Below are 25598 nucleotides of genomic sequence, written 5' to 3'. Positions count from 1 at the left end.
GTTAACCTTACGGGGATTCGCTTGTATGTTATTTGTTGCTTTTCCCTTGCTGTTTTTAATGTTTTTTCTTTGTATTTAATTTTTGATAGTTTGATTAATATTTTTCTCTTTGGATTTATCCTATATGGGACTCTCTGTGCTTCCTGGACTTGATTGACTATTTCCTTTCCCATGTTAGGGAAGTTTTTGACTATAATCTCTTCAAGTATTTTCTCAGACCCTTTCTTTTTATCTTCTTCTTATGGGAGCCCTATAATTTGAATGTTGGTGCATTTAATGTTGTCCCAGAAGTCTCTGAGACTGTCCTCAATTCTTTTTGTTCTTTTTTCTTTATTCTGCTACCTGGCAGTTAGCTCCATCATTTTATCTTCCAGCTCACTTACCTGTTCCTCTGCCTCAAGTAATTCTGCTATTGATTCCTTCTAGAGTATTTTTAATTTCAGTTGTTATGTTGCTCATCACTGTTTCTTTGCTCTTCAGTTGTTCTAGATCCTTTTTAAATGTTTCTTTTATTTTCTCTATTCTATTTCCGAGATTTTGGATCACCTTTACTACCATTACTCTGAATTTTTTTCAGGTAGGTTGCCTATTTCATCTTCATTTATTTGGTCTTGTAGATTTTTGCCTTGCTCCTTCATCTGTCACATTTTTTTTTTTTTGCTGTTTCATTTTTTTTTTTTTGGTGTGTGGGACTGTATTCCTGTTTTACTTCTTGTTGGGCCTGAGGTGTTCGGCACTGGAGTTTGCAGGCAGTTGGATAGAGCCGGGTCTTGGTGCTGAGATGAGGACCTCCGGGAGGCCTCACTCTGATTAATATTCCCTGGGGTCTGAGGTTCTCTGTTAGTCCAGTGGTTTGGACTCGGCGCTCCCACCACAGGAGCTCAGGACCAGCCTCCGGCCTGGGAACCAAGATCCTGCAAGCTGCGTCGTGTGGCAAAAAAAAAAAAGAAAAAAGAAAAGAAAAGAAAAAAAAAGGAGCAGTACAATAACAAAGAATAAAAAACAAAATAAAGTTAGAAAGATAAAAAATATATTAGGAAAAATAAAAGTATGATTAAAACAACTGAAAAAAAAAAAACTGCATGAAGGTAAAACAAAACCTCAACACAAAAAAAAGGGGGGGAGGGGGGGATAAGCCAAAAGGAGCAGAACAATAACAAAGTATAAAGAATAAAATAAAAGCAGAAAAAAAAAGATTTATTAGAAAAAATAGAAATAGAAATGAATCAGCAACAGTGAATCAATGACAAGGTAAAACAGAACCCCAATCTAAAAGAGGAAAAGGGCTTCCCTGGTGGCGCAGTGGTTGAGAATCTGCCTGCCAGTGCAGGGGACGCGGGTTCGAGCCCTGGTCTGGGAAGATCCCACATGCCACGGAGCAACTCGGCCCGTGAGCGACAATTACTGAGCCTGCGCGTCTGGAGCCTGTGCTCCGCAACAAGAGAGGCCGCGATAGTGAGAGGCCCGCGCACCGCGATGAAGAGTGGCCCCCGCTCGCCGCAACTAGAGAAAGCCCTCGCACAGAAACGAAGACCCAACACAGCCATACATACATACATACATACATAAAAAGAATGTAATCAGACAAGAATATCATTAAAAAATAATAATAATAATAAAATTTTAAAAAAAAATTTAAAAAAAAAAAGAGGAAAAAAAAATAAAAAGCTTTGGCTATGGGGGGGCGGAGTTTAGGCGGGGGTGGAACTTAGGCAGGGGTGGGGTTTAGGGTGGAGCAGGACCTAGTGGCGGGCGGGGGTGGGTGTCTTAGGCTCAGGACCCACGCAGCTACAGCCGGAAAAGGCCTTGGGGGCGGAGCCTAGGCTGGGTGACATTCAAGCATGGGGTGGGGCCTCTGCTTAGGACCTGCACGGAAGGGGAGAGGCAGCACTTCCAAACAGGGGCCTCTGGAGTGTGGAGTTATGGAGTTTGGAGGTAAGGCCCTGGGTCAGGGTGTGTGGGTGGGGTTTAGACCCAGCGTGGTTGGAGCGGGTCTCAGAGGGGGTCTCCGGGTGTAGAGGTGGGGCCCTGGGTGCGGGTGTAGGGGCGGGGCTTGGCTTCTGCGTGGCAGGAGGGAGGCCCCAAGGGCAGAGGATTAGGCCCAGGAGCCCAACAGGGTCCCTGGTGCCTACGTGGAATGTGGACAGGGAAAGCGCTGGCTGCATTCCCTTCCGTTCCTCCATGCCCCCCTCCCCTTGGGTCTCCCCGAGGGTTTCCCCTGTCCCTGCTGGACCCCTAACCGTGAGATGGTCCTGCTGGGTGTAGGAACTCCTCCCCTCCCCCAGCCACCCCTCAGGGGTACGGGTCCCCTAGGTCCGGCCTTTACTTTTGCTCCCCTTCCCTCCCTCCCACTCCCTCAGGACCCACGTGGCTGGAGGGGGCCTAGGTGGGCAGAGGATCAGGCGTGGGATCTCAGCAGGCTCCTGGGGGCCAAAGTGGGCAGGGGAAACCTGGCCATGCTCCCTTTTGACCCTCTGTCCTCCCAGTGACCCCCCAATTTCCCCTTTCAGGCATGGGATCCCTTCCCCTCCCCCAGCCACCCCTCAGGGGCGCCAGTCCTGTCCCACCTCCATTTCTCCTCCCCCTCATTCCCCCCCACACCCCACGTCCACCCAGTTGCTGGGGGTTCCTCCTGTCCCCTTAGGTGTCTGTGGTCACCCACTGGTGCCTGGTAGCTGCCTTAGTTGTTCAGAGATGTGAATTCTTCATCCTCCTAGTCCGCCATCTTGACTCCACCCCTTGTTGTTTTGTCTTACTACAATGGCTAGGATATCATCACAATATTGTAATAAGAGGTGATAGTGGGCATCCCTGCCTTGTTCCCATTCTGAAGGAGAACATTTTCAATAGTTTATTATTAGGTATGATGTTTGCTGTAGGTTTTCTTTGGATACTCTGTCAGATTAAGGAAGTTTCATTTTATTCTTGGCTTGCTAAGTATTTTCATCATGAATGAATGTTGAATTTTATCAAGTACTTTTCTGCAACTCTTGATGGTTACATGATTTGCCTCCATTTTTCTGTTATTGAGCTCAATTACAATGACGTTTTAAAACAATTTGTTAAGAACCACTGCGTTCCTGGAGTAAACCCTATTTGGTTGTGATGTATTCTCCTTTTTATATATCGTTGTATCGGTTGCCAATATTTTGATTAGGATTTTTGCAACTATGAGAGATAGTGGTCTGTAATTTTCCTTCCTTGTAATGTCCTTGACAAGTTTTGGTATCAAGTTGGGATCTGTTTCTTTTTTGTCTGTTTTTGGAAGAGTTGTTTCTAGTAATATATGTCTATACTGTAATAAAGTTTACTTCTTTATTGATAATTAGTATCTTTTTTCCTTGATGATTTTGCTTGAAAGTTATCAACTTTATCTTCAAAGAACAGTTTTTTTTTTTGTTCATTTGTTTTTTTTTTGGCTGTGCCACTGTGGCTTGTGGGGTCTTAGTTTCCCCACCAGGGATCGAACCCGCACCCCCGCATTGGAAGCGCAGAGTCTTAACCACTGGACTGCCAGGGAAGCCCTGAAGAACAGTTTTTGACTGTTGAGTTTTTCTGTTTTATTGATAACTTTGCCCTTTTGTTTTCTTCCTAATTCTTTTTTTTAATCGAAGGTTAGTTGGCTGTTATTTTTCTAGCTTCTTGAGCTAGAAGCTTAGATCACTAATTTTCTGCCTTTTTTATTTTTAATATTTTTATTTACATGTCCCTGTAAGCACCCACAGGTTTTAATATGACTTTATTATCATTCAGTTTAGAATGCTTTCTAATGCTTTCTAGTTATTGTAGTTTTTTCTTCATCCAGTGGATTATTTAGATGTGCATTGCTTCACTTCAAATAAGTGGGAGAATATTAAGTTTCTTTTTCTTTATTGTGGTAAAAAAACAACCTAAAATTTACTATCTTAACCATTTTATTTGAGGTGTGTATACGTGTATGTGTGGTGTGTTATTGATGTCTAGTTCATATTCAATGTAGCTTGAGAAGATACTCTGAATGATTTTAATCCTTTGATATTTATTGAGGCTTGCTTTATAATCAAGCCTATAGTCAATTTTGGTAATGTTTTATATATACTTGAAAAAGATGCATATTCTCTTGTTGGGTACAGTGTTCTGTGTATGTCAGTTAAGTTGGATTTTTAATTCTATTGCTTAGCTCTCTTGTATATGTAATGATTTTTCCCTGTTTTTAAAAAATCAGCTCTTAGAGATATGCTCAAGTTTCAGACAATTATCGTGGAATTTGTTTAGTCTGTCAGTTTTTGTTATATGTATTTTGAAGTTATGTTATTGCATGCACTCAATTTAGAACTCTTGTATGTTCTTGGTGGCTCAATCCTTTCATAATTATAAAACATCCCTTTTTATCTCCTGGAATGTATCATTAAGATCTATTTTGTCTGATATGGTGTAGCTACATCAGCTTTCTTTTACGTGTCTCTTGTGAAAAGTAGCATATAGTTTTCTTTTTCATACTTAGTTTTTTAATTGGATTATTTAGTTCTTTTACATTTAATGTAACTACTTATATGGTTGAGTTTTTCATTGTACTATCATACTTTTTTTTCCTCTTTGACTCATCTTTTATATTCCTGTTTTTCACCTTTATTTTTTCTTCTTTCCGTGTGTTCCAAATCTCAGAGGAACTCACAGTAAACATGGAGTGGCAAATATAATACATTACAGTACTTTTTTTTTTTTGGCCGTGCTGTGCGACACGTGAGATCTTAGTTTCCTGACCAGGGATCGAACCCATGCCCCCTGCATTAGGACTGTGGAGTCTTAACCACTGGACCGCCAGGGAGGTCCCTACAGTGCATTTTAGTAATGCTATATATAGGGCACTAGCAAGCACTGAGAAGTATTTATGTCTTATCTGAGTTTAGGAATTGTCTCCTGGAGGATATAACTCCTGTGTTGGGATTTTGAAGGAAGTTAGAAGTTAGTGAGGTCAAGAAAAAGAAGGGTGAATTTGTCAGGTAGATCACTAGATAACTTGGGAGGTATTGTGGAACTTGTACGCCCTAAGGAACTTAAACTTTATCCTCTAAACAGTGTGGAGTCAGTTGAAGATTGCCAGTCATCATGTTCATGTTTGTATTTTAGATGGATTATTTTGGTGGCAGTTGGTGAGTGAATTTTTTTGGAAGGTGGGAAGGTGGTTAAACTGGCATAAGAGAGACCAATGAGGTTATTAAAATACTGCAAATAGGAGATTGACAAGGGGATGGAGAAACAGGAGTGGATTTAAGAATTACCTAGGAAGAAAACATTTTGTGTGGGGGATGGAGAGGGAGGGGTCAAGGTGACTCTGAAATATGCCTGAGTGAATGGAAGATTAAAATGAATTGGTACCATTAAATGATTTATCTCTGGTTTTAAGCAGTTTTATTATGAGGTGCCTTGGTGTAGTTTTCTTCATGTTTCTTTGGCTTGGGCTTGTTTAGCTTCTTGGATTTTGAGTTTATAGGTTTTCATCAAATTTGGAAAACTTTTGACTGTCATTTCTTTAAAAATGTTTCTGTTCTCTTTTTTTCCTTTCTTTGAGGACTCAAATTTTAAATGTAATCTCTAAGCTAATGGATGCTCTTCTCTCTCTCTGTTTGATAATTCTTTTTTTCCTCTGCATTTTGTTTTGCATAGTTTCTATTCCTATGTCTTCAAGTTTGCTAAATTGTTTTTTCCACTACCTAACCTAGTGTTAAATCCCATCTAAGTGTGTTTTCCCTTCAGACATCTTGAGAAGTTTGATTTGGGTCTTTTTTATGTCTTCAATGACTCTGCTTAATTTTTTGTTGTAAGAATACAACACACCTGTTTTTTGGAATACAGTTTTAACATCTGCTAATTCTAAGATCTGTGTCAGTTCTGGTTGGTTTCAATTAATTGACCCCCCTCTCACCCCCCATTGTGGGTTGTATTTTTCTGCCCTTTTTGCATGCCTGATAATCTTTTTCTTTTTGGCCGCCTCACCCAGCTTGTGAGATCTTAGTTCCCCAACCAGGGATTGAAACTGTGCCCTTGGCAGTGAGAGCGCAGAGTCCTAACCGCTGGACCGCCAGGGATTTCCCCATGCTGAATAATCTTTAATTGGATATTAGACATCGTGAATTTTACCTTGTTAGGCAGTCGATAGTTTTTGTAGTTCTTTGGGAATAGTTTGAATCTTTGGGTCTTGCTTTCAAGATTTGCTAGGTGGTACCAGTGCAGCAGCATAGAGTCTAGGGCTAATCTATAACATAGATGTTGTCTTAATTATTAACTTTTATGATCTCATCATGAATTATTTTGCTGTCTTGTGTTCAAATTTAAATATCTAGTTATCTACATATTTGATAAGAGCTTAGTTTGTGTCAGGAACTGTTTTATGTGCTTTTGTGTATATTAAGTCATTAATTCTCATAAAAACCTGTAAAGCAGATTCTAATGTGCTGATATTAAACATGAGATGAATGAAGCACATACAGGTAAGTGACTTGCCTAAAGTCACTCAGCTAGAATTTACAGTCAAGCAGTCTTGCTCTGTAGCTCATTCTCTGAACTGGTACTATCTTAAATACTTGACAAACAGTGCAGGATAAACCCTGTGAAAAGGAGCTCCATGAGATTTGTAGTAGTTTTGTCCCCCCTCCGTTGAGGTGGAATTTTATATTTCTAGTATATATCTAGTATAGTACACATACCTAGCATATGCCTAGTATATTTTTAAATGTGTGTTTCAGAAGGCTGAAGCACCTTGAATTAATTGTTGGTTTATATATGAGGTGGGAACCATCCAAGAGCAAAAAGCATTATCCATACATCTTTAAAGTCAGAAATCTCCAAGAGATGATTAGGAAAAGCCAAACAAATTGGGTTTATTACTCCTTCCTTAAGGAAGACTTATTCCATGGGGAATGGTGGGGCTCTGAGTATGTGGGTGTTAGAAAGGACTTCGTATAAGATTTGAATTTGGGAGAGGGTTCAAGGAAGCAAGGCTTTTTTCTGGATTCGGGTGTTGTCAGGAAGGAAGTGGGGCAAGTCTGTGACTGTGTGGGTATCTTACCTAGAGGACTGGAGGAATGAAGCAGGACCAAAGCTGTTCCTGGAAAAGGAACGGCAGTCCCTCACATTAGCCAGAATAGGGGAGTGTTTGGTCATTTTTGTGGTTTGGAAAAAATGCATAGTTTTGTCTTTGTTCAGACATGATTACAGAGTGACTTTGTTTTTGTCTTGATGCATTATGGTCCCAGAGTGGCCTCATCTGATATTGCTGTTCTGTGAAATTGCTTATGTTCAACAGAATCTCCAGGCCTTGCTGTACGTGCCAGGTCAGTTACTAGCCCCTTTCGTTTTTCTCACTATTTTAATTTTTTCACATGTAAACTAGATTGATTACAGGAAAAAAAAAAAAGTGAGAAAACATATATAAGCCAAACGAGAAAAGTTTAAACTACTTAGAAATAAGAAAACAGGAGACAAGATTTAAACTACCTAATATTTTATTGGATATCTTTGCAGATATTTTTATCCTTATTTATACATAAACTACTTTTGTAAATGAAGTTATTCATATATTTATTTTTTTGCTCCAGGGGTTTATTGTGACTATCATTTCATTGCAAATATGTGGCTGTTTTGTGCAACAGTATGTTAGGGTTAGTGTCATTGGAGTTGTGACTCTATGTTATACTTATAAACGTCTATATAGTATTCAATAATCTTATCCAGTAATGTTATCCATTTCTAGCCTTTTTAAGTGCATATGTCTTTATATGTATGTTTCTGCATGTACACATAAATGTTCAATATAGCATGCACAATTAAAGAAATTTATTATTATAGGCAAGAGTGAAAGAATGAATTTGTTATAAGCTAGATCAAGAAGACAAGCTAGTGTTTAAGTATTAAGTCCTTACTATTTGTTAGGAGGATGTAGAAAACAGATTTCACTCCTGGCTTTTGAGGAGTGTAGAATGTCTTTCATAACAAGCATTTCAGAATGTTAGTTTCTCAAACTTTATTACAATAATTGAAATACTTCATCTCTACATGACATCTGGAGCAGTTACAAAATAATATGTGTGAGTTGTTATGGCATTTTAATAGGAAACAACATGCTTTCAACATAGATTTTAATAAAATGATGATTGGAGTTTAGTTTAAGGGCATATGCTTCTTGTCAGTGTCTCCCTACATACCATCTTTTTGAAATCTAGGTGGAAAGCAAAGTTTGTATGTCTCTGCATACCCAAAAAACATAGATATTCAAAATAAATCTTTTCGCATTAGCTCATAAAATTTATCTGCATTAGGTGAATAAGGATACATAAATACTTTCTTTCAAATTTCAACTTAAGATCTAAAGCCTTTTCAGATGTCATTTATCATTACAACAATCTTATCAAAACAGAAATGTTTACCTTATTTCTCAGGCATTAGTTAAATGTGTATACATTTAAAACTTATTCTTTGTCCATTATTCCTGTTCTTTCCCAGTTGTCTTTGGAAAAATGTCCTTAACGCTTACTTTCACTTTGAACTTTTATCCCTTTATTCCACTGAGAGCCTCCAAAAGCTCTGAGTTATAATTGGGTAAGTAGAAAGTTAGTTTTAGTGTCAAATTAGTGTAGAGGAAAATGAAAGCTGCAATTTTGAATAGACTTAGAGAACTAATATTGCTAATCATCTGTTTACTTTTTAATATACCATTGTACTCAAATCTTAGAAAGGACTTTAAGTACTTAAAACTCTTGAAGAGTCCCCAAACTCCCTTTTAGAAAATACCTGAGAAATCTCTATCTTCCTCTAATTAAGGTTGTGCTTCTTTTTTTTTGTAGCTGTGGCATTCAAGTTTAAATTATTATAACCCAAATACTTAAAACAATTTTTAATGCATATTATGTTAAGTAATCTTTGGAAATAACATTTAAAGTTGAGTTTTTTATAAATTGGAAATTTACCATAATGTAAATTATGGTATATTATATTTGTGTATTTAAACTTATGAACATTATTAAAAACTTTTTTATATCATATACTATGCTAGCAAGAGAGCCACTTCCCTGTCTTCAGAGACTTTCCAATCTATTAGATATAGGAGAGAGAGAATGTGTGTATTGTATAACACAACATAGTAAACAGTGGTATTCCATTTTGTTTAAATCTAGAATTAAAATTATAGACCTGTTAGGCAAAATTGTATTCAAAAGTTATATTAAGTAGATATTTTCTTTCAATTAGTATTTAATGATTTTCAAGTTATCTCCTATTCCTTCCTTAAAAGTAAATAATTGTTTTTCCCCCATTTTTTCTTTTTTTTTGGGCAGCTTTTCACAGATGGAATCACAAACAAACTTATTGGCTGTTATGTGGGTAATACAATGGAGGACGTAGTCCTGGTGCGAATTTATGGCAATAAGACTGAGTTGTTAGTCGATCGAGATGAGGAAGTGAAGAGTTTCCGAGTGTTGCAGGCTCACGGCTGCGCACCACAACTCTACTGTACCTTCAATAATGGACTGTGCTATGAATTTATACAGGGAGAAGCACTGGATCCAAAGCATGTCTGCAACCCTGCCATTTTCAGGTACATTTCTTTTCCTAAATAATTTGTCCTTTTGAAAAATAAGAGTATTAAGTGCACTAAGGAAATGTTTTTTAAAACTGCCTTTTCTTTCTTTAGGCAACTATTTGGTTAATTTAGAAACTTTCTTTTGTTTGGGTTTTGTTTTATTTTTGCTAAAGAAAAAACATTCCTTTTTTCTGAATTCTCATAGTTAACTCTTTGCAAAAGAAAAGACTGTGAGAGGTTTTGGATTAGCCTGTCGCAGAAAGTCAAGGCTTCTCAATTTTTTTAAGTAGTGCTTGAATCAAAGCATTACACATTTCTTATAACTAAGTTTCGTTACCCAGCTGCTCATAGTTTCAGAGTTCTTGCTTACTATGAGTCTTAATTCTGTTAGCACGTCTTTATTACTCTTTAAACTTAAAAATTATTTAATTCAAAGTATTATGTTTTCTGTAAGAATAATGTCTTGCATATGCTCGATCATTTTTCTAAAATTGCTAAAATTTTCTTTTGGGCTTGATTTGAAAACAGCAAGTTCATTGATAGTTTAAATCAGAAGTTCTGAAACATTTTGGTCTCAAGACCCTTTTACAACTCTTAAAAGGTTATTGAGGACCCAAAGAACTTTTGTTTATGTGAATTATATTTATCAGTGTTTACTATGTTAGAAATTAGAACAAAGTTTTTAGAATGAAAGATTATCAAGCGCACGTTCTTTTAGCTGTCGGTCAACATGATGACATCATCACACCACTTCATGTAGCTTCTCAAAACTGTACTGTGCACTTGTTAGAAAATGAGAGTGAAAAAGGTAAATAATACTTTATGAAAATAGTTTTAACCTCACAAACTTCCTGAAAGGGTCTTGAGCCATAGATCAAAGTCCACAGTATTCTCTTGCTTTGGCTTCTTCAGACGTAGCTACTTGCCTATATTATGATTATAATAAAGAGTATCTATTTTGAATATAAAAGGCATTGGAATATATTTATGTTTAATGTAGTCTAGGGGAGGAAAAATGGTTCAGTCAGCTGCTCTACTAGTAATTTACAGTCTGTGACAGACAATAACCTTGGGGAAAAAATAAGCTAAATAGTATACACAGAGGAACAGAAAAGATTTTCAAAAAAAGTACAAATAATTTACTGTGGTATAGTTGGGAAATAAGGCAGTGTTTAACTGAGGTAACATTTGAATTGGACTTTAAAGGATGAGGCAGAGCATGGAGGAGTCTGAGGGAGATGATAGGTAAAGACGAATAGCATCAGGCTAATGCTTAACTAGTAATTCAACTTATGGAAGTTTATCATGATCTTTTTTTTTGGCTGTGTTGGGTCTTCGTTTCTGTGCGAGGGCTTTCTCTAGTTGTGGCAAGCAGGGGCCACTCTTCATCGCGGTGCGCAGGCCTCTCACTGTTGCGGCCTCTCCTGTTGCAGAGCACAGGCTCCAGACGCGCAGGCTCAGTAGTTGTGGCTCACGGGCCCAGTTGCTCCGCGGCATGTGGGATCTTCCCAGACCAGGGCTCGAACCCGTGTCCCCTGCATTGGCAGGCAGACTCTCAACCACTGCGTCACCAGGGAATCCCAATGATCTTTTTTATTTGAACTTTTGTGTAGCAATCAAGTATTGCAGAGACCTTTAAATTTTTTTTTTTAATTCAAATTAAGGTGTTTAGGAATTTTCTCATCAAGTATTTCTCTAAAATTTGCCTCTTGCTGGGAATACTGGCTGAAGTATAATTAAAGCCACTCAGCAACAGACATAATGGGAGAAATGCAATTTAAAATGAATTATTGCTCACTTATCAAGAAGCATAACTAAAAAACACCAACTTCCAGTGCTGAGGGTATTGTAGTGGAACTGGTACACTGTGAGTTGCAAGTAAAATTGGTAATGTTCTCTTTCGGAAATCAATGGGGCATTATATAGTAAGTCATAAAAGAAAGGCATATGCTTGATCGTGTCATAACAACTCATATTTAGGTATAACTAAGGTACATCAGCACAAATAAGTGTTATGTTACTATTGAATATTGTCTAAAACATGCAAGATGTCTGATGCAGGACTAAGGAAAAAAATCAGCTTACTAGTTTAACTGTGGCTACAGTCAGGAAATAATTTGCTTATGTGAAAACTCAAAGGGAGTTTGTAAAAAAGAAATAAATTCTGTTGGGATGGTAGGATTAGGGATTTTTTTTTTCCAGTTTCAAAAAAATGCCTGTTATTATAATTTTTTAAAAGCTTCCAAGAGAGGAGCAATTAGTGAGTATTAGTGGGTGTTTGAGGAGATTCTCTGCAGCCCTGAGATTTTCAAACATTTGGCTTTATTGAGTATGGAATTTAAAGTAGCATTTGCCTTGATGTTAGTGCAGTAAAACCTTACCTTATTAAGACTAGGAAGAAGAAGGACCACGCTATGATAGGGAAAGTCAGAAATCTTAATTTTTTATTACCTAGTTTTTTCTCTGTTGTATATAAAATTTACTAATAGAAAACAATTGAATTGCTCTAATCAAGTCTTTTTAAGAACTGTATTCTTTCTTATGACCATTTATTTTATTATTTTATTTATTTTATTTTTATTTTTTAAAATTTTTATTTATTTATTTATTTATTTTTGGCTGTGTTGGGTCTTCGTTTCTGTGCGAGGGCTTTCTCTAGTTGTGGCAAGCGGGGGCCACTCTTCATCGTGGTGCGCGGGCCTCTCACTATCGCGGCCTCTCTTGTTGCGGAGCACAGGCTCCAGACGCGCAGGCTCAGTAGTTGTGGCTCACGGGCCCAGCTGCTCTGCGGCATGTGGGATCTTCCCAGACCAGGGCTCGAACCCGTGTCCACTGCATTGGCAGGCAGACTCTCAACCACTGCGCCACCAGGGAAGCCCTCTTATGACCATTTAAATAGTTTAGTTAACATTTTTTATTTTTAATTGTGGTAAAATACACATAACAAAATTTACCATCTTAATCATTTTTTAAGTATACAGTTCCATAGTGTTAAGTACATTCACACTGTTGTGCAACCAATCTCCACAGTTCTTTTCATCTTGCAAAACTAAAATTTTATATCCATTAAACAACTTCCCATTCTCCCCTACCCCCAGCCTTGGCAACCATCTTACTTTCTGTCTGCATGAATTTGACTGCTCTAGGTACCTTATGTAAGTGGAATCGTACTTTTTTGTCTTTTTGTGACTGGCTTATTTCACTTAGCATAATGTCTTCAGGGTTCATCCACGTTGTAGCGTGTGTCAGAATTTCCTTCCTTTTTAAGGCTGAGTAATATTCCATTGTATATGTAGGCCATGTTTTGTTTACTCATTAATCCATGGATGGACATTTGGATTACTTCTGTTGATACTTTTTAACTATTGTGAATAATGCTGTTATGAGCATGGGTGTGCAAATATCTTTTTGAGACCCTGTTTTCAATTCTTTTGGGTATATAATCAGAAGTGGAATTGCTGGATCATATGGTCATTCTATTTTTAATATTTTTAGGAACTGCCTTACTGTTTCCCATAGTGGCTGCACCAATTTACATTCTCACCAACAGTGCACAAGGGTTCCAGTTTCTCCAAGTCCTTGCCAACACTTATTATTTTGTTTTTTTGATAGTAGCCATCCTCATTGCAAGGAGGTGGTATCTCATTGTGGGTTTGATTTCTATTTCCCTAATGATTAGTCACGTTTAGCATCTTTTCTTATGCTTCTTGGCCATTTGTGTATCTTCTTGGGGGAAATGTCAATTCAAGTCCTCTTCCAATTTTCTAATGGGATTTTTTTGTTGTTGTCTAGATGTAAGAGTACTTTATGTATTCTGGATATTAACTCCTTATCACATATATGACTTACAAATACTTAATTCCATGGGTTGCCTTTTCACTCTGTTGATTTTGTCTGTTGATGCACAGTTCTAAAGTTTGATGTATGTAGTCCAGTTTATCTGTTTTTTCTTTTATTGTCTGTGCTATTGGTGTCATATCCAAGAAATTGTTACCAAGTTCTGTGTCATGAAGCTTTTCTCCTATGTTTTCTTCTAAGGGTTTTATAGTTTTAGCTCTTACATTTAGATTTTTGATCCACTTTGAGTTAATTTTTATGTATGATTTAAGGAAAAGATTAAGGAACGTCTTTCTTTTACATGTGGATATCCTGTTTTTCCAGCACCAGCTGTTGAAAAGACTGTCCTTTGCCATTGAATGGTTTTGGCATCCTTATTGAAAATCATTTGATCATAAATTGGAGGGTTTATTTTGGAGCTGTCTATTCCATTGGTCTGTATGTCTGAGGCTATGCCAGTGCCACTCTGTTTTGATAACTGTAGCTTTGTAATAAGTTTTGAAATCAGGAAGTGTGAGACCTCCAACTTTATTCTTTTTTCTCCAGCTTGTTTTAGCTATCTGGGTTTCCTTAAAATTACATTTGAATTTTAGGGTGGAGTTTTTTCTGTTTATGCAAAAAATGCTATTGGGATTTTGATAGGGATTGTATTGAATTTAAAGATCACTTTGGGTAGTATTGACATCTTAGCAATGTTAAGTCTTCCAGTCCACAAACATGGGATGTCTTTCCATCTATTTCTGTATTTAATTTTTTTCAGCAACATTTTGTAGTTTTAAGTATAGAAATCTTTTACCTCATTGGTTAAGTTTATTTCTAAGTATTTTATTCTTTTTGTTGCTATTGTAAATGGAATTGTTTTCTTAATTTCCTTTTTGGATTGTTCATTGATAATGTAGAACTGCAGTGTATTTTATGTGTTGGTTTTGTGTTCTGCAACTTTGGTGAATTCATTTACTAGTAAAAACCATAAATTTTCCTAACAAAGCCATCCTTCACAAATTGCGTATTTTGTTCAACACCAATTTATCAAAAAGTTTAGATGAGTGTGGAACTTGTAAGTAGGACTTATTTAATTTTTAAAATCTCTTAGCAAAGCCTAGTTTTTAAGTATGTAGCTGCTATGCTTGCAATTGAACTATACTTGTTATTTCCACGAGGATATTTGTATAATAGATTTTCTTCCTTTCCTTGTTAATTTTGCTACAGAAAAGATACACTGGTAGTTCTGAGACCTGTAAAAATTGACTTGAATCCTAGATTTTGCAAAAAAGGCTTATACAAGATGTGTCTTGTTAAAGAACAGGCAGTATTTCAAATGGATGGTCATTTTGTTTTTCTATAGCTAGGCATTAATTTTGGCACAGTTCTTATTATATGAGATTTTTAAAAATCCAGGATAAATTTTAATCCACCAGAGAAAAACTCTAATAGTGGTAGAATCCTATGGTAAGTTTCTAAATGTATCCTGAGTCTGTTGCCAAGATGATGATTCTTATTCATCAAATATCTGTTAAGTACCTCCTCTTAGTGCTGAATACTAGGATAGAAGAATAAGGCATGGTCTTTGCCCCTTTTATGATAACTTAGTGATAGTATTTATCAGTAGTATTGATAAAGCAATCTCAACTATACTATTATTATTTGCTGCTATTTTTTTAAATTATATAGGAAAATGCTACAAAATATTTGAAACACTATTCTGAATATATTTTTACCTATTATGTAAGCATGATGTTATCATTTAACATTAACTTTGTCCCTTATATAATCGAATTCTATTTTAACAGTGCGCCTGTAGATAAGGTAAATATATCTATAATTTACTTTAGAAGATATTAATCATTAGCTCTTAAGTTTTGTTATAGTTTTTTTGCAAATATTAATTTTGCTATTGTATGGTGGTTGTTAATATTTTAGTTTGTTTTCCATTTGAGTAGGTATATATCATGTTATGCAGAAATGTTTTTAAAATTGCATATAAAATAATTTTTATAATTTCACTTGTAATTTCAGAAATTTGTTCAAAGGAGAAAATATTTGATAATTTTTGATAAAAATCAAAATCAAATTTGGAAAATTTGCCTTTCACTCCATAGTTTATGTATGTTTAACATTTCTATTATACCTAGTAGGAAATTGGTATGAAATGGGAAGTTAGTCTACAGGATCTTTGTATATGAATATGAATGTGAAATTCCTGTTGTCATTGTTGAACTTAAATCTCTAAATTGAGTAAATGTTTATGTAAATTTTTTTCTGGTATTCAGGGGCATATCATGTTAGATTTGAAGGAGAGCTTTAAGATTACGCCAGTAATTTGATTTTCCTTGTAAGAAATCTGAGACTCAGAGAAATGAAATGATTTGCTTCAGTTTAGACTTAAAATACAAGGGCAAAGTCAGAAGAAAACCCAACTAATTCTGTGCCGTGTTACTGCAGTATATTATAGTGGAAAGGCCTTGGCCTTTGCATCACATCATCAGTTCAAATCCTGGCTCAGCTCCAGTTAGCCACCTTTCTGCCAGAAAAGTGAAGACAATCAAAATTAGTAGGTGCTTTTTCTTATAGCAGCTATTCGTGTTCAACAGATTCCATTAACGTGTAAGAACCCCTTGGAGTTGTGGCCATTTTGAAGTATTTGCCTTAGAATTGTCATTCCAGTCACTCCTAGCTAAATAACTTATATTTGGACAACTTCTGAGACTACATTTTGTGTTTTGCAAATCAGGGTCTCATACAAACTCTGGGGTAAAACTATAAAAAATAGACATTATTATTTATTTTTAAAACAGCAAATAAAATTTTTTGGTGTTAAATACCTGTTCTAATATGTGACCCTTCTTCTGAATCACTGGTCTCATTTGTTGAGTAAACATTTCTAGGTCATAATGTTCTGTTGATATAGATTGCCCCTTGAGTTTTATGTAACATGGATTACCTTTCTTCAGGCCTTTTGTCCCAATTCCCCTCCTTAAAGTTTTAAAACCAGTTTTTACTGGCTTCAAATATATATGTGTCACACACACATATACTTCTATGTATGTATATGTGTGTTTGCATGTATATATGTGTATATTTGTACTCTCCTTTGTTTTGATTTTATTATCACTTGGTTTTTTCATGAAGGTTCCTGATGCTTAAAGTAGTACATGTTCATTTGGGCCTAGCTTTTTATGCAAATACTGTATGAGAGATTGATATAAAAATAGATTTTTTTTCCTATATTCTTGTAGAGTATATGGTCTTGGGGAAGATCATTTAAGCAATAATTATTTAATTTATATAAAAATGTTTATTTGGTAATTTGAGAGGTATGGACCAAAACACACATACCTAAAAAGATTTTAATATTTTGGTAATGCATTAGGATTCTTTTTTCCCCAAAAAATAAGATTTATTCTTCACATGGTTGCATACTCAATTATATTTTATTCTCAAATCAGCCAAATTTTCCATTTTAGACAAGAATGCAGTGCCTTAAAGGCGAAAGATAGTCTCAGATATGATATCTATGTCTCTCCTTTCACATAACTTCAGCATCCATAGAATCCTAACTTAATCATCAAAATAAAGGCCGAAAGCAAATTTTACTCACTTACAGTGAAACCTCATCATACTTATTTTCCAGAGTAGAAAACAAGGAGAAAATATTGAATGCATCAGACGCTACACTTGGCAGCAGTTTTAGGCTGAGGAGCTTGCTGAATGTGATCTACATGTAAACTTTAAGCTTCAGAATAACAATATAAGCAGGTTTCTCTTTAAAAATTTAGGTGGGTTAAAGAACAGCATTACAAATATTTATCACTTATTTTAAATTCAGTAATAAAATCCAGTGGTACTCTGAAGGCAAGAGAAACTCACCAATTTCTGTACCTGGGTACATGAGAGAATCAGTAGGGTAACAGCTAATTCAGTTACAGCTTTGGGTATCAAAGATTTGCAAGGGCTATGTCCTGTAGACCTCTTTTCATTGCATCAAGTACTGTCAGACCAATAACAGTTTTCTGCTCCTTACAGGCATTGAGCATTTTCCCCTACTGTGAAATATTTTTCAGATCATCAAACGTCAAACGAGATGTGGTCAGCTGAATTACAGTCATCCAAACTGAAAGATAAAGAATATTAGTCAATCTATTGGTTCTTTAATGCTGTGTTCTTTCAAACAAAACATCAAATATTTCTTGTAGTAGAACTGAAACTCACTTGCAGTAATACCTAAACACTTCTGAGATGCATTAGGACTTACTGAGAATAATAATTTGAAAATTCAAACTGACTCAAAGAAGGAGGAATTTGTCGATTCATATATCTGAGAATACTAAGTTCAAGCATGGGTGGATCCAGGGGCTCTAATAGTGCCATTAGGAATATCACTGTCTGTTTTGTTGTGAGTTACCTTTTTTTTTCAGGCAGACTTTTCTAAGGAGTGACAATTATGATTCTTAGCAGTTACAGGCTTATCTAATCAATTTGCAGTGTGGGGAGCGTGTCCCTTCTTTTCTGATCGCCTCAACCAAAGTCAGTAGCTTCAACCAAAGTCTTGGGATCAAATCTTTTTGGCCTAGTTTGGGTAATATGCCCTGAACCGATCATTCTGGCCTGAAGGATGGAATGCTCTGGGCAAGTCTATGTCATCTCTTCACTCCTAAAGTTAGTGGTGCCGGTGGGATAGGGAGTTAGGATTGAGATGAGCTCTGAGTGAACCATGTGAACTAAAAGTGAGGGGGATGGAAGTTTCTCCAAAGGAAAGTCAGGACTCTTATTAAAAACTAGATAGATGAGAATATTCACTGTAGTATAAAAATATAATAAAACTGTGTTATTTAATCACAGATTGGTGAAGGATTACTACAATGCTAGATTCCCTGTGTACTTAGTTAAGTGGTTTTTGTGTATTAGTCATCTGGGAAGCGTTTAAAATATCTTGATGCCCTGGCTGCACCCCAAACCAATTAATTTCTCGGGGTAATACCCAGGCCTCTGTATTTTTTCTTTTTTTTTTTAAGTTTCCAAAGATTGATTTTAGTACATAACCAAGCTAATGTTTGTTCAGAGAACTTGTTAACACAGTTATAGGAATTAACTCACTGAACCTATTTATCTGCCCACTTACCTTTTTACTTTAGTCCCTTTTGCCCTTTAACCTCAGTGACTTCAAAAGCAGAATTGGAGCATTATATCAGTGCCTCTCAAATTATACAGTGAATTAGGATCACCTGGAAATCTTGTTTAAAATGCAGTGCTGGGGCCTACCCATAGAGATTATGATTCAGTAGATCCGAGGTGGAACCTTAGAAATTCCTAGGTGGTGCTATGTTGTAGGTCCTAGGATTGTACTTTGAGGAACGTTACATTAGATTGTTAGCATCTTGAAAATTTGCCAGTTTTAAGTTCTTTTATTTGTAGATAATTGTTAAGTCATGTTTCTACCTACTATTCTATGGACTATATGGTAATTTAGTTCTTATTTCTATTTGGTATGCTTATTCCTCCATTAGCATTTGCTGTACTAGGTTCTGCAGATACAAAGATGGTGTGGACACAAATATACTACACAGCTTCAAACTATTTTGTTGTTATATCAGTATTGATTCTACATCATAAAATCCTAACGTTTGTTCAGAGTATTTGTTGTTAACAACACACTTACAGAAATTAACTCATAGAACCTATTTATCTGCCCATTTATCTTTTTACTTTAGTCCCTTTTGCCCTTTAACTTCAGTGACTTCAAAAGCTCAAAATTAAAATGACTCAGTGTAATTTAAATGCATCAGTGATTAATATGTGCCTTGAAATCATTTATAGTTGTGTATTGTTCTGCTGGTTGCAAACATTGTATAATCAAAATAGGCTGCCTATATCCAGACACTCAGTCCCTTTTGGACACAGTATTTAATTACTGTATTAATTTTAGGTGTTTCTTCCTACTTATGCTTTAAACATTTGTTTGCCTCTCGTTGTGAGAGTTGACTTGCCATATTATTTTGAATCTTATATATGGTAAAAATAAATCATGTTATAAGATAAAGGCACCTTAGTTATTTTAGTTTACCTATGAGTAGATATGAACTGTATGGTGCTTAACACTTTCTTTTTTATGCTGTTTTGTTTTTAAACAGGCTTATAGCACGTCAGCTTGCTAAAATCCATGCTATTCATGCACACAATGGCTGGATTCCCAAATCTAACCTATGGCTAAAGATGGGAAAATATTTCTCTCTCATTCCCACAGGATTTGCAGATGAAGACATTAATAAAAGGTAAAATTACTTTTACATTTTAAATTATGTTTTACATTGCTTTGCTCATATATAGGGTTTCAAAGGTAACTGTAAGGTTTCTGTGTATAAAATCTGGTTTGGTTTATCTCTTTGCATTTAAGTAAAATAAGCACGAATTCATTTGACTCTCAGAAGGCACTACAGAAATCTCCTTCCCTTCCCACAGCTGACTCAAAAAAAAAAAAAGAAGAAAAATAATCATCCCCTATAAAAGTGGGGAAGTGGTGAGGCAAGAAACAAATATGGAATGTTTATTTGGCAGTAAACATAATATAAAGATTACTATGAATGGGTACATTTTTCGTAGTGTGAGTTGACAATAGAGACCTTTTTAAAAAAATTCCTTCTGTCCAGAGGAAGGCTGTTTTGAAGGGGCCTAGAGATCTATACTGGGACAGTGTAGTAATATTGGAGTGTGAAAAAGTTTGGGTTTTAGTTTACTGTGACTATTTAAGTCTCATGAGGTTGAAAATTCATTTACTGGAGTCTCAGCTTTTGTAGGACTTCAGGTTCAGAGTGACTAAGGTATTTCATTTCCTATATAGAAAAATGTGTAAATCAGTATTGAGAATCCAAATTGTATGAACATTTTTTTTTCTAGTTTTATTGAGATATAATTGACATACAGCACTGTGTAAGTTTGTGTACAGCATAATGATTTGACTTACATGCATTATGAAGTGATTACTGCAGTAAGTTTAGTGAACATCCATCATAAATAAACGAAGACGTAGAAAAAATTATTTTTCCTTGTGATGAGAACCCTTAGGATTTACTCTCTTAACAACTTTCATGTACAACGTGCAGCAGGGTTAAGGGGGCTAGTGCTGGCCTTCTGGTGGGCAGAACTGGGTCTGGGGGGCAGGTTGTGGGACCAGAGGTCCCGGATGTAGTGTTGGCCTGCTGATGGAAAGGGCCCAGATCCCAGAGGGTCCTGGGCCTAGTGCTGGTCTGCTGCTGGGTGGAGCCAGGTCCCAGCGTTTCTGGCTACAGGGCCCTGGGGTTCCCCAGAGTTGGTATTAGACCCCCAGTGGGCAGAGGTGGTTCCTGGCACAGCTGGCTTTGGTGTCCAGCATGTCCTGGAAGTTGGTGTCAGCTTGCTGGTGGGTGGGGCAAGATCCCTGGATGCTGCCTGAGGGGCCCAAGGGGTCCTAAAACTTGGCCTGCCAGGGCGGGCCTGGGTCCTGGTGCCAGTAAGCTAGAGGGAGGATTCCAAAATGGCACTTACCAGGGCGAGTGTCCTCCTGGTAGAATGAGCTCCCCCAAATGGCTGCGGCCAGTGTCTCTTAGTCAAGGGTGGGCTCCATTTGCCTCCTGCCTCTCCAGGAGGCTCTTGAAGATCAACGAGTGGGTCTGACTCAGGCTCCTTTCAAATTACTGCTTCTGACCTGGATGCCAGAGTGTGTGAGATTTTGTATATGCCCTTTAAGAGTGGAGTCTCTGTTTCCCACAGCCCTCTGGTTCTCCTGAAAGTGTGCCCTTAAAAAGCCAAATGTCTTCCCAATGCAGGAGTCCCCAGGCTAGGGATCCTGCTGTGGGGCTTGTCCTCTCTCCTGTGGAGAACCTCTGCAATTGTAATTATCCTCCCATTTGTGGGTCGCCCACCCAGGGGTATGGGTCTTGACTGTGCTGCGTCTCTGCCCCTTCTACTCGTCTTCTTGTGGCTTCTTCTTTATACCTTTAAAAAATCTTTTGTGCCAGTCTTCTGGTCTTTCTCATCACGAGTGAGTAGCTCTGTAGGTAGTTGTAATTTTGATGCGCCAGTGGGAGCAGGTGAGCTCAGAGTCCTCCTCCTCCTCCTCCTCCACCGTCTCAGCCGCTCTGGACAGACACCCAGGGCACAGTCCTGCTGGGACCTCCTGAAATACTTGGGGGCACGTGCCTCAGAAACTACACCAAACGTGTTTTACATAGTGTGATTAATACTAGTACCAAAATTGGAAATTTTATTTTGTCTTTATACCTCAAGTGTACATGAAGATTTCAGCTTTTGTATTCAGGAAGTCTTTGTTTTAAGAACAACGGAGGTAAGCAGGACCTGTGGATTTTTTTTTCTCGTTTCTTTTAATTTTTTATAATTCATTAGTGAAAAATAGCAGTATTGTTTTGAGCTTGATTATTTCAAAGATTAGTTTGACTCACTCTGTGTGTGCTTTATTTACATGTAGTTTGTCAAACTTTGAATGGATAGGGATATTATACCCCTTTAACTGGGATAGGCAGGCACCTGGAAGTGTGTCCGGTGTACTGGACATTCAGAAAGTGATAACATAAAAAACAAAAAAAAATTCTCTTTTGAAATAGCTATTTTATTGAAAGATTTTGGGAAAAATCACTTTAAAATAAGTAGATGGCAGTGGTGCACAGTTGAGAGGCAGTATGGTGCTGTATGGATTAAGAGTACAAGACTGGAGCCAGACTGCCTGGGATCAAATCTCAGTTCTGCTGTGTAACCTTGGACAGATTACCTATTTCTTCTTCTGTAAAACAGAAATAACAAAGGTAGTATATTTACCTTTTAGGGGTTCTGTGAGGATTAATTGAGTTGGTATATACAAATTTCTTAGAACCGTGCTTGGCCATATAAGTGCTAAATAAATGTTAGCTGCTATTTTAAAAATTATTATTATTATTATTCAGAGAAGGTTACTTCAAATGCTTGAGGTTAGTGATACTTGGGTAAAGCTGGAGATGCAGTGTGGTAAATAATGAAAGAACCTTGCCCCAACAGAAAATATACAACTAAAACATTAAAAACAGTTAAAATATTAAAAATATGTTTCATATTTTCTTCCATTCCTTTTTGTCTGTATATGATTGTAATTATGTTAATAATCCTTTGAATCTTATTATTTCCATAGGCAAATTCATTAAAGTAAACTCAGTGATACAGAATCCTTTTTGTGTTATAAAATGGAAATGTAAGGGGTAATTTGAGAGATGATATAGAGAAAGAATGAAGAGAACTTATTTTGTAAGCCTGATGGTGCTATTGAGGAATTAGTAGTAGCACCCTATTTTTGTTCCATTGTATTTTTATCAAATTATTACAAATACAGCACAATAAATAGTACAGAAAAGAGTGTAGGATAAAAAGCCATGATCACTAATCCTTCTTGCCGTACCAACTCTCACCCTTCCCAGCCTGACTACTGAGGCAGTTCTCTGTAAAGATGAGTATTCTATGATGTTGTTACCACATGATAGTATCATAATTTTATATGATTAATGATTGTATGATTATCATATAATAATGAGTTGATTTATCAATAGTAGATAATATCTATTGACTTTCAAATGTGACTTTAGCTGATTTGTACTACATTTACCCTTCCAAGCTTGAAATAGATGTTTTAGTTCTTTAATGGACTATCTTTGTAATTTTAAATAATATACTTAAACTTCTTTTTATTAAACTCTTTGTGTCTTGGTTTCCCCCATCTATAAAATGGAGATAAATATAAGACATTTAGAATAGTGTTAGTAATTGTTAGCTGTTAGATATATATATTATTCCCTCATCCCATTTTGTACTGATACATTTTTTACTTTTCTGCCCTGCATTTTAACTGTTGCTCTGTTTCTTTTTATTCATGTTTAAGTTCTTTCTAATGGTTTTTCTTTATTCTAATCTTTAGAATAATTGGCTTGTTTTAATTCAGAAGTCTGTGCATTTAAATGGAAAGAACTTATTAAAAATAGATTTTCTTTGGTATGTATAGAAATATAGAATTACTGTGTCATGCACCAGGAGGTAACATAGTGCTGCAGGTCATTTATATTTCAAAAACAAACAAAACTCAGAGAAAAAGAGATCAGATCTGTGGTTACCAGAGGTGGGGTATGGGGAAGGGGGAGTTGGATGAAAGCAGGCAAAAGGTTCAAACTTCTAGTTACAAAATAAATAAGTACTAGGGATGTAATATAAAACATGATAAATTAACACTGCTGTACATTATATATGAAAGTTGTTAAGAGAGTAAATCATGAGTTCTCATTACAAGAAAAAAATAGTTTTTTTCTTTTTATTTTGTATCTTTGTGAGATGATGGTGGCTCATTAACCTTATTATAGTAATCATTCCATGATGTATGTAAGTCAAATCATGCTGTACACCTTAAACTTACACAGTGCTGTGTGTGTCAATTATATCTTAATAAAACTAGAAGGAAAAAAATAAGTTATATATGACCAAAAAAAAAAGAAAAGAAGATTTTATTCCTTAATGAAACTTAAAAAAATGTTGCCATTAATATAAATAAGATATAACTCTTTTTTTTTAAAAAACTGTAAGGTTCCTAAGTGATATCCCAAGCTCTCAGATTCTTCAGGAAGAAATGACTTGGATGAAGAAGATTCTTTCTAACCTGGGCTCACCTGTTGTGCTTTGCCATAATGATCTGTTGTGTAAGAATATAATCTACAATGAGAAACAAGGTAGGTGTTTGACTTTAGCAGTGAGTAAAGTTTTTTTCTTCATGTTCTTAACAATCCTTTGATCTTTGTGTCAATAAATTTAATTCAAATGCAAGGGTTAAAAACGTGTGCAGTCTTCAACATTTTCTTTTGGTTGCAAAGTCACAGTAACTGTGCTAAATTAGGAATATATATTCTCTGCATAGTTGTATAAAATATGTTTCTTAGAATTGGTTTATTAGAAACAGTTTTTGGTTTCTGTTAGAGTTTTAAATGAAAAATGATAAAAATGACTTTGTTTATGAATTTAATTGTAAATATTTGGTAGTTCATGGTTTGAAAATGCACCTGCTTGTAATGGGGGTTATTGAAAAACCAGCTGACATTGCACTGTTTTATAAATATAGAAATTTTTTGAGTGTTGGGGGGACAGCAGTATTAGAAGCAAATATGTCTCCAGGTTTCCTATTACCTGTTTATTATACTGATTTGTTAGATATTTTGATGCTAAGGAGAGAGCCACAGATGGAGGAAATTTTATTTGTAGTTGCTGAAATTTTATCTACTAAAGTAATAATCAAGACACTTTAGTAAATTGTTTTTAACATTTTTTGAGATGGTCAGTGAACTTTTTGGTGAATTGTTTTTTGGGATTGTTCCTATCTTGCTGTATTCAAATTCTCTATGTTGTTATAGTTAAGAAACACTTGGTTGTATTATATTATTGGATAAAGTGGTTTGAGGTTTGGTTGCTAAAACGGTAGGTGCCCTTCAATACTACATTGACATTTTTAAAACGCAATTTTGGTTGAAAGATTAGTATTAATTCAAAAAGTCTGTTTGAAACTTTGAAGCTATTGCATTTTGTAGGAAACCAGTTTTGAAGATAGGTATCATAGTTGGAAGATTATTTTGAATTAAAAGTGTGCTGTTGTGAAGATATTGAAGCCAAAGAATTCTGATTAAGTGGTCATATTATGTTAAATACTATTTATGACCATTCTTATCAGATTGTAAGCTGAGACTGTTCTAATGCAAAAGCTTTTAATATTTGTAACTGACTTTAATTTGAAGAAAACTAACCAAAGAACACTGTCAAGGGTGGTAGACTGAAGCACATATTTTCAAAAACATACTTAAGTACCTTTTATATTTGATACTTTAATCTGATTAGAGATTCTATTTTTAAAAAATTTTCTGAGCTAACATCTTTATTTTGAATGTCTTGAAGTCTGTGTGGAATCGTTTTTTGAAAACTTCAGGTGTACCCCAAAACATTAAGTACTTGACAGTGCCCTTTAATTTATTATTATCCATTTATTATATATAATTGTCATAGTATATATGTACTACATTATATACTAGTAACCAAATCTCAATGCCATTTGTGAGACTAGAGTATTAGTTATGCATTAAAGCGATGTATATTAGCTTTTAAGTTCAGTGCAAGATCTAATAACACATTATTTTATATAATGGAATTTCAAGTGAGGGTCTTC

At 35.9% G+C, this 25598-nt stretch overlaps 1 protein-coding gene across 1 annotated transcript in view; it reads left to right on the top strand.

The window, feature by feature from the left end:
- ETNK1 (ethanolamine kinase 1) overlaps window positions 1-25598 on the top strand; it is a 72957-nt gene that overhangs the window by 17368 nt on the left and 29991 nt on the right. The window contains exons 2-4 of the mRNA XM_061205133.1: window positions 9312-9571; window positions 19522-19662; window positions 23978-24120. Coding sequence (XP_061061116.1) covers window positions 9312-9571; window positions 19522-19662; window positions 23978-24120 — 544 coding nt within the window. The remainder of the gene's footprint in view (window positions 1-9311; window positions 9572-19521; window positions 19663-23977; window positions 24121-25598) is intronic.

The sequence above is a fragment of the Eubalaena glacialis genome, chromosome 11 (assembly GCF_028564815.1).
Source record: "Eubalaena glacialis isolate mEubGla1 chromosome 11, mEubGla1.1.hap2.+ XY, whole genome shotgun sequence".
In the NCBI taxonomy this organism is placed as follows: domain Eukaryota; kingdom Metazoa; phylum Chordata; class Mammalia; order Artiodactyla; family Balaenidae; genus Eubalaena; species Eubalaena glacialis.
This window is presented reverse-complemented; position numbering and strand designations above follow the sequence as displayed.